This window comes from Leopardus geoffroyi, chromosome B1, assembly GCF_018350155.1.
Source record: "Leopardus geoffroyi isolate Oge1 chromosome B1, O.geoffroyi_Oge1_pat1.0, whole genome shotgun sequence".
NCBI lineage: Eukaryota > Metazoa > Chordata > Mammalia > Carnivora > Felidae > Leopardus > Leopardus geoffroyi.
In genome coordinates, this window is record NC_059327.1 from 148,680,389 (window position 1) to 148,690,602 (window position 10,214).

Consider the following 10,214-nt stretch of genomic DNA (forward strand, 5'->3'; position numbering starts at 1 on the left):
TTTCATTTTGAAACTGGTTCTCTCTCTCTCTCTCTCTCTCTCTCTCTCTCTCTCCCTCTCTCTCATTCCCTTTCTCTCTCCCTGTTTGTCTCTCATATTGGATCAGGAATTCCTTAAGACATGAAAAATAGGTTTATGGCACAGGGTAGGAGGAGCTGTGGGTAAGGGTTACAGTGAGGCTTGTGAATATATGAGGGTTTGAACAGGGGTTACGTTAGGACAGAGAGGAACTTTGGACAGAGGTATCTTGTGTCAAAGCAAACTATAAATAGGATATCTTGTGACTTAGGAGAATCTTTTTATCAAATACAATAAAGTATAAGTGATATTATTGAAGAATATATATGGTGAATGGGATACACAGGTTATTACATCTAGAGGTGGTTAGAGAAGCTAGTACTTGAGGTGAGTCATGAAAGATGATTAAATATTTACCATGTGAAACTGCAGAGAATTCTGGGGACAGAGAGTATGAAGAATAAAGACACAGGAACTTGAAACTGTTTGTATTCTTAGTACGATACTTCAGTTTTAACCAACAGAAAACTTCAACCCAAACTCATTTAACTAGAATGTAAAATGTATTGTCTCAGATAGATAAGCAGACCAGGCTTATTATATGAGGGTTTGACATATGATGTGACTACAACTCAGTTCTTTATATTTTTTGCCTCTTATTTCTTCAGCTTTGGCTTTATATTCAGCAGCATGCCTCCTTGTGATCCCTAGATGGCTCCAGAAGCTCCTTGCACTACATGTTTCCAGACTGACATTTCTTTCAGAAGTTTATTTTACACAAATGTGTTCTCTTTGCTCTGATTGATTTACGTGCTTATTCTTGAGTGACCATGGTAAGGTGTATGGGACACTGAGCAATTAGGTCTTTGATGGAATTGGGGGGGGGGGTCTATCTCACTGAAACGTGTGGAAGTAAAAGAGTTGTATTACAAATAAAATTTTATAGCAGGCAGGGGTTAGAAGCTAGGTCAAAAACAGTAATTGTCACTCACATCAAGGAAACTTTAATTCCTCACATTTCTTCATTTATAGACATTTATTGAGTATGTACTAGGTACTCTTCAGCTCAGTAGTCATGGATCCCAGCTGTCAGGGAGTATACATTTAGTATTTTGTATAGATAAGAGTGTAGTGTGTGAAAGGAGGGCAGGAGAAGTAAAGGTGCGATGAGGAAAAAGGTGGGTGGAGGGAAATCATGTAGAGAGGCTTGTGTGCCTTGCTGAAGAGTTTGGACTTTATCATAAAGACAGTAAGTAAAGGTAGCAAGTAAAGGGCTTTAGAAGAAAGATGAGGACTTCAGGGCATAATTAATTGGTGGGAAAGAAGACAAGAGGTGGATTGCCAGTTACGGGATTGAAGGCAGGCTTAAAGAAGGGAGTCATGACCCTGGGTCCACAACCTGAGCTGGAATCCAGAGTCAGACACTCAACTGATTGAGCCATCCCGGTACACCCTATTTTTTAAACAAAGCCCCTGAAAGAAACTATGGTTGCAGTTTATAAAATAATGATGCTTTCAGCTTGCTGCCTATCTCAATTCTAAGGTTGATTTGAGGAAAAAAATGATTAAAACCTTAAATAGCTTTCAACAAGCACCATATAATTTGGTTCTTGCCTACTTTCTCAGTTTCAACTTGAAGTCTTTCTCAACTGACACGTGTTCCAATCACGTGATCTGTTCATTTCCTTGAGAAACTTGGGCCATTTCTAGCCTCAAGGCTTCGGGTGTGTTGTGTCCTCAACTCTTCATATTTGTCAGTCTTTGTTTAAATCTCACTTTCTCAGAGACAACTTCCCTGGATCTAAACTTATGTGAAGTCTGCAGCTATAATCTCTTATTATTTTTGTTTGTAATACCCAACACAGTCTGTAGTTGGCATTGCTTCATATGTGATTGAGACTATTTGTTTAATATTTCTCTTTTCCAGTGGATTAATTTCCATGATGGGGGAGGCTTTGTCATTTGGTTCAGTATAGCATCCACAAGAGGCTTTTGAGGTATTTGGACCATAGCAGGTACAGAAAAAATATTTTATAAATGAAAAATGATGTTGACAATCATTCATCCCCCTGGTGTACGCTTTATATTCTGGATTTCATGCATTTGTAAATGCACAAAAGCAGAGAATGAAATAATGCATTTAAACTTCATTTAGAAGTTTAGTGTGAAATTTCCCTTTTCCCCTATGTGATTAAATCTTTTACAGACTATTTAAAAAATGCATACTGTTGCTTTATATGGGTATACAGAAATGTAACCAGTTCCATGTCACCGGAATTTTAGATTATTACTTTTAGTGTTTTCTTTTATAAACATATAGAATTAAATGAATGCCATTGCCAACATCCTTTTTTTGTAAAACTGTGAGAGCCAGGAGAGCATAGTGATTAAGAGAGCATGAGCTATGAAGGACTGCCTGGTTTGAAGCCTTTACTACATAGTAACTATGAGGCTTGGGCATGTTACATAGATTTGCTGACTCAGTTTCTTTATCGGTAAAATGGGTATAATATTGTTCTTTCTTATAGGATTGTCATGAAAAGCCAGTGTTATTCTAAATGTGAACCCAACAAAACCTGTAATAACTGTCAGCTATTTTAAAGAAAATTTTAAGAAAGTTCTTAGTTGCAAAATAGGCCAAAAAGTTTAAATATTTTTAATACATGTTGCGTGTACTTTTAAACTGCCTCCCAGAAAGGGTGGAGAAATTTGCACTAGCCAACAATGAATATTTAAAATTATCATTGTCAATTGTCAAATGGATATATATATATATATATATATATATATATATATTACAAAATATATGTAATAGTTTCACTTTCTTTAAATACTATAATCATTGACTTTTTCTTATGTTTACTGGCAATTTGTATTTCATGAATTATTTATCTCTACTGCTCATTTAAAATGCTTTCTTTTTAGGAGTTCTTCATAGAATAAGGATAGTAATCTTTTCACTGCCATGTATAATGCAATTATTTTTCCACAGTTACCATTTGCTTTTTGATTTTATGTTGATTTTCTTTTGTACAGAATTTTAGCTATTTATGGTATCAAATCTATGAATCTTCTTTTTTCCATTTCTTATATGCTTAAATTTTTTGACTCCATTTGAATAAATATACATGTTTCCTTCTACACTTTTTTATGGTTTTATATTTAAGCTTCTTTTCCATGTAGAATTTATTTTAGATTGTGGTCTTAACACTGTCGCTTAATTTTTCTCAAATAGTCAACTGTCAAGGAAGGCTTAATTACTTATCATATTTCATGGTTTTGAAGTTCACTTTACCATGTAATAAATTTTTTAGTTAAAATGTGTTTCTGAGTTTTAACATGCTACTGTAATTATGCTAGTCTATATTCTATCTAATGGTGTAAATCCCTCCTTTTCCCCCACCCCGAGTGTACCACTTACTATTTACCTACTGTTTTGACTTTTTCTTTTTTAAAAATATAATAAAATTATGAGCCTCTGTATAATAATTCTGTCCTTGGTGTCCGGAGCTAAGCTGTTCTTTCTTTTTTTTTTTTTTTTTTAATTTTTAAAAAGATGTTTATTTTTGAGAGAGAGAGTGAGAGAGAGAGAGACAGAGTGCGAGCGGGGAGGGGCAGAGAGAAAGAGAGGGACACACAGAATCCGAAGCAGGCTCTAGGCTCTGAGCTGTCAGCATAGAGCCCCACGAAGGGCTCAGACTCACAAACTGCATGATTATGACCTGAGCCAAAGTTGGACACTTAACTGACTGAATCACTGAGATACCCCTAAGTTGTTCTTTAAACAAACAATGGACTTTAAGTTTACAGCTGACCCTTGAATAGCACGTGTTTGAACTGTGCAGGACCACTTATCTACGGATTTTTTATGGTATAGTATTGTAAGTGTATTTTCTCTTTCATGTGTTTTTTTTTAAATAACATTTTCTTTTCTCTTGCCATACTTTATTGTATGAATGCAGCATATAACAGATACACAAATTATGCACTAATTGATTATTTATATTATTGATAAGGATTCCAGTCAACAGTAGACTATTAGTAGCTTAGCTCCGGGGGACTCGAAAGTTACAGGTGGATTTCTGACTGGCAGAGGAATTTACCTCTCTTATCCCCGTGTCGTTCAAAGGTCAACTGTGCTTATATGTTTCTCGTAATTTCAGAATTCTGTACTGGAATATTAAACACATCTACACACAGTAAATCAGTTGCTGTCAAAAGATTTATTGAAGGAAAATCAGCAAGATGAAAACAGACCCATTTTAAAAGTCTGTGACAGAAAAAAAATGAAGATACATGTCCTTGAACTGCTAACCAAAAGCACAAGAAGAGTATGATATCAATGATTAAGACCTGAAAAAAATTGACAAAAATTCAGGAAAGAAATTTTACAAAAAGAAAATTAAATTGATTCATACATTTATACAAATATTGTTTCTGACAAATTTACATGTTTATGAAATAATCATTTTTTCTTAGTTTGCGTCCAACACAAGCCAGGAACCCTGTAAGATTTCTTACATTTCTTACAGGTAGGTGCTAAACAATTACTGAATAGTCTTAATTATTGCAAATATATTTTTTAATAGAAGAGAATCATTGGTTGCATGAAAAAAACCCGTTTAGAATTAGCATTTCAAAACTTTTAATACTACAACAATTTTTTTTAGATGTTAATTCAGTTCTCTTCAACTCACACTAAAATGTGCTATTCAGGGTTAACTAAAGTGACATACATCATTAAATGTAGTAGGAAGTGAGCTTTCTTTATTGCTCTCTCTTCATATCCCTGAAGGCTGAGATTAAAGACTTTTATATTAAGGTAAATAGATAATTAAATTAAACCTTTTCATACAAGGGGAACTCTTGTATTTGAGTTTTTAAGTTTCCATAAATATATTCTACTGCATGACCTCTATTGCTAAACGTCTGCATTTTTCTGAGTCTAATACTTGCCTTAAATTCTCACATTCTTTAACTTAATAAGATTTTTGCTGAACACACTTCTTAGATGTTAAAACTAGCTTTCCAGGCTATTACTCAAGTCTATGTGGCATATGTTTTGTTGCTTTCAAATCAGGAACTCATCTGGTTCTTCCTTCAGTAGCTTAAAGACACCCATTTCAGTAGTAAAAGCATCGTCCTCGTGGCTTAGGGTATCTAGATCAGAGGTAGTTCTTGAAAGTGGCTCACTGTCCTTAGTTACATATTCCATTGTATTATTTTCAGACAGATCTTTTGTCGTAATAGATGAATCTTCCATGAGGTTCACATCTACTGATATAGGGACTACAAAGTCATATCTAGATTCAACAGCAGTAAGCAAAATGGGATGGTTCTCTGCTTCATTTGTAATATCTTTCTCCATCCAAACATTGACTTCATCCATAGACTCTTCATCAGTTATCAGAACATCTTCTGTGTTATCTTCGCGCCTTTCAACAGTGGTAGTGAGCTCAACCACAGTGATGAACTTTTCCTCATCAGAATCTGTTAGTTTAGGCACAGCATTGGGGTCATCCTCTGGAATGTTGAGGTCAATTTCAGTCATTTTCTCTTCTGTAAGGGCAGCTATATCTGGAATAGTGGTGAAGTCTTTTTCAGTAGCAGAAGAGATTTCAGCCTCAGGAATAGACGAGGTGGTGATCTGGACAGCCTCATCAGCAGTGACATTGGATTTAACTGAGGAACTGTAATTGTTAACATCGGGTTCATCCTTCTTAGCTGGAAGGGCAGGGGTGTCCACAATGCTAGCGGTGCCATCCTTCAGTGTGCGAGAGACTTCAGAAGTTATAGAGACATATTCATTCCCTGGGCCAGTGGTATCCAAGAGAATATCTTCTTTTGCTATGTTAGTGGAAAAATCTATTAAAGAAACAGTAGCACTTGGTGATGAGATATTACCAATTTTCACTGGAATGCAGTTTTCAGTAATAGAGTCATTAGCCATGGAGTTTGTTGTGCCTATCAGACTAGTAATTTCTTTCTCCAGATGGGTTGATGACCTAATAAGATGAGACTCAGCATCATCTTCTAATTTTAGTTTTTCCTTCAGAGATGTAAACTTGTTGCCTGTTGTTGAAAAATCACTTTCTAGTGTATTGTCATTTAATGAAGTAATGTGGTCTCCTTCTGAGGTCATAGTTGTTTCTGATTTAGGAATAGTGTTGTCATCCCCAAATAAAATGGTTGCTTCAGTTGTTGTTTTGCTGCTTTCTGTTGGAGGATGAGAGCAAATTTTTGGCAAACCATCTTCAGCCATGGGACAAAATGGCACCATGCACACTCACAGGTCTTTCTCTGGGCCCAGTGGTTTCCCTAGGCAGGAGAGTGATGTTCATGATAGTGATTGAAGCATTGGTCATCATGGTGATTGTTGCATCAACCATAGAGCCAATGGCACTGGCTCTCCTTGGAGATTGTTTCTGTGCTCTGATTGGGCAACTAGTTTCAAGAGTATGGATATTAGATTAAAAGGCAGTAGAATCCTCTCTGATTGTGAAATCAACATTCACAGCTGGATTTGTCTTCTTTTTGTTTATAAGGGATGTGCCTTCCAATATGGAGCTAGTGTCACTTGAAACAGACATAGCAGAGTCTGCCAGGTACTTTGTGGGTTGAGGGTCAGTGGGGAGAACTCTGGAAGCCATGAGATTATCAGCATTAGTTTCAAGTGGCCTGCCTTTCAAGTAAGTTAACAGTATGTTTTTGAGGTGAAGTGTCTTCCCTTGAGATTTATGGTTATTTAAATGTCTAAAAACATTGATGGCAGTTTTGGCAATGAATGTAGCATGCAGAAGGTAATTAGGTAGCAAGGATTTCAATTAGTTTTCCTCTTCAGAGAGTGAATTCTCACTTTTTCAGTAAAGATAATAAGTAAGTAATATTTAGGGTTCTTGTAATTTTCTTCTTCATTACAATTCTTACTTTTTTTGTGAATTAACATGCTTAACAAGGACGATATCAGGTCTTGTAGATTTAATTTCTTCAGGAATATTTTTCTGTAGAGTGTGTTACTTCAACCTAATGCCAGGGAGTTGGCATTATATGTCAGAATTCACCCAGAAACAAAATCAAAATGTGGAATAACTGTATTAGCCTTAAGAATTTTATCCTCAAATTTCAGAGGGAGTGTTTCCTATAATGATGTTAGTTAATTCAACCATCGTCATTTTGTTATCATTCTTAATATTTAGCTATTTAGATGAAAGGAGATTATAGTCTGGTGTTAATATTTTCCCAGTGTTATTAGAAGAAAGAGAATTTTCAGACTCAGATACAACTAAATATGAAAAAGGGCAGCAGTATCAGTCAGAGCAGTGGTTTCCATCTCAAGAGCAAATGCTTTCTCTTCATTAGATTTGGACTCAACCTCCAAGTTTACAGTGTCTTTTCTTAGTTGATTGGCCTGGTATAGACATACACATGACCACTCTCTGTAGAACTATGATAGGTTTTAAGATGGGAATTTTTCATTTTAAAGACACAGGTAGATTCTCCAGCTATGTTTTCGCTTCAAGGAGATGTCACTATGAAGGGTCTCAGTGTCTCTATTGACATAAGAAATGCTGTCAGCATCAGGGACAAGGAGGAAAGTCTTTTAAGTTAATGACAGGCATGGCTCTTTAGTTCTAAGTCATTTGCAGTGGCAGGAAAGGAAATGAGAAGGTAAACCTATTCTCTGGGTTGATTAACTGGGTTGATTTAACCTCTACTCCATCCCCTCCCCCTTATCTAGTGTTTATGAGGTTTAATTCAGAATAAGCATGGTATAAACAGAAGATTGGTGTCTTTGTGGCAGGAATTCTTTTATTCTGTGTACAAAAAGTGGGAAAAAGGATGTGTTAACTGTATAATTGCTAGAAGTCAGGTTGGAGTACTTGCTATTTCTTATATTGAATAGAGTTAGAATAAGGAGCAAAATATTCATTTTTATAGGCATTTAGTTCCTGGTTAGAAATGTCAGGTGAAATGATACCATCTTTTTAGACACTAATTTGTCAAATAGTCTTTAATTTCAGGGATTACTATTGTGCTCACATCAACTCTGCTTCTACTAATATAACTGTGAGGTGGGATCACATTGATTATAGCATACAAAGACTTTTCTTGGCTATAGAGAATATTATTACCATTATCTTGTTTTTTTTTTTAACCATTGACTTCTTTACATGGACACTTTACATGGAAAGTGTGTGTCATCTATCAAAGAGAAAGAAGCATATGGTGAAAATCCTGGTGGGACTGCTGGAATTTTAGCAATTTTGAGGGTGAAACTGGAATCATCTGCTCTGGGGAACATAGGACACTCTTATTGGACCAACAGGTCATTACCACCAAAGATACTAGCTGACTTAAGGATAGAGGATCAGATTCTATAGGTGAGGTTCACTTTATCTGAATAATACTTTCCTCTATTGTTGTAGTGTCTATTACACTAATGGAAACAGTTTGTCTTTTCTCAGAAGAGCATCAAGTTTATATTTAAGTAGCAATTTCTTCAGGTCCAGGATGAAAAAAAACCCTTTTGTTAAGTGAAAAAAAAAAAAAAAAAAAGGAAGTTGTTAGCAAAAGAGGGTGAGTTTGCAATAAGGCCTCAGGAATGTTATCTGACAGTTTAGGATTTTCAGCGATACTTGACTAGAAAGAGTCCTCAGATATAGACTTTGAAAATGCTGATGTCATACTGATGCCCACCATTAAGACTGTCTTTGTATGGAGAATATCTTCAGATATATCAGATGAAATGTAATGTGCAATTTTGAAAGAATTAACTGAGACAAGTGGTGTCTCCTATGGACATTAGAATTCCTACTTTATTATTATTATTATTATTATTATTATTAATTATTATTATTTTAATTTTAATTAATTTATTAATTTTAATATAATTTATTGTCAAGTTGGCTAACATATAGTGTGTAAACTGTGCTCTTGGTTTTCGGGATAGATTCCCATGGTTTATCACTTACATAAAACACCCAGTGCTCATCCCAACAAGTGCCCTCCTCAATGCCCATCACCCACTTTCCCTCTCTCCCATGCCCCCATCCACTGTCAGTTTGTTCTCTGTATTTAAGAGTCTCTTATGGTTTGCCTCCCACCCTCTCTGTTTGTAACTATTTTTTCCCCTTTCCTTTACTCATAGTCTTCTGTTAAGTTTCTCAAGATCCACATATGAGTGAAAACATATGAAATCTGTCTTTCTCTGCCTGACTTATTTCACTCAGCATAATACTCTCCAGTTCCATCCATGTTGCTACAAATGGCCAGATTTCATTCTTTCTCATTGCCAAGTAATATTCCATTGTATATATAAACCACATCTTCTTTATCCATTCATCAGTTGATGGATATTTAGTCTCTTTCCATAATTTGGCTATTGTTGAAAGTGCTGCTATAAACATTGGGGTACATGAGCCCCTATGCATCAGCACTCCCGTATCCTTTGGATAAATTCCTGATAGTGCTATTGCTGGGTTGTAGGGTAATTCTATTTTTAATTTTTTGAGGAACCTCCACACTGTTTCCCAGAGCGGCTGCACCAGTTTGCATTCCTACCAAGAGTGCAAGAAGGTTCCCGTTTCTCCACATCCTCGCCAGCATCTGTTGTTTTCTGGTTTGTTCATTTTAGCTACTCTGACTGGTGTGAGGTGGTATCTCATTGTGGTTTTGATTTGTATTTTCCTGATGATGAGTGATGTTGAGCATCTTTTCATGTGTCTGTTGGCCATCTTGATGTCTTCTTTAGAGAAGTGTCTATTCATGTCTTCTGCCCATTTCTTCACTGGGTTATTTGTTTTTTGGGTGTGGAGTTTGGTTAAGTTCTTTATAGATTTTAGGTACTAACCTTTTATCCGATATGTCATTTGCAAATATCTTCTCATTCTGTTGGTTGCCTTTTAGTTTTGTTGGTTGTTTCTTTTGCAGTGCAGATGCTTTTTATCTTGATGAGGTCCCAATAGTTCATTTTTGCTTTTGTTTCCCTTGCCTCCAGAGACGTGTTGATTAAGAAGTTGCTGCGGCCAAGATCAAAGAGGTTGTTGCTTGCTTGCTCCTCTAGGGTTTTGATGGTTTCCTGTCTCACATTTAGGTCTTTCATCCATTTTGAATTTATTTTTGTGTATGGTATAAGAAAGTGGTCTAGTTTCATTCTTCTGCATGTTGCTGTCCAGTTCTCCCAGCACCATTTGCTA

General features: G+C 35.9%; 1 protein-coding gene across 1 annotated transcript; it reads right to left on the reverse strand.

Annotated features, from left to right (window-relative positions):
* Window positions 1-4,975: 4,975 nt before the first annotated feature.
* CABS1 (calcium binding protein, spermatid associated 1) lies at window positions 4,976-6,350 on the reverse strand. Its single transcript, XM_045450381.1, has one exon. The coding sequence runs from the start codon at window positions 6,296-6,298 to the stop codon at window positions 5,090-5,092; it is 1,209 nt and encodes a 402-aa protein (XP_045306337.1). The 5' UTR covers window positions 6,299-6,350; the 3' UTR covers window positions 4,976-5,089.
* Window positions 6,351-10,214: the final 3,864 nt, after the last annotated feature.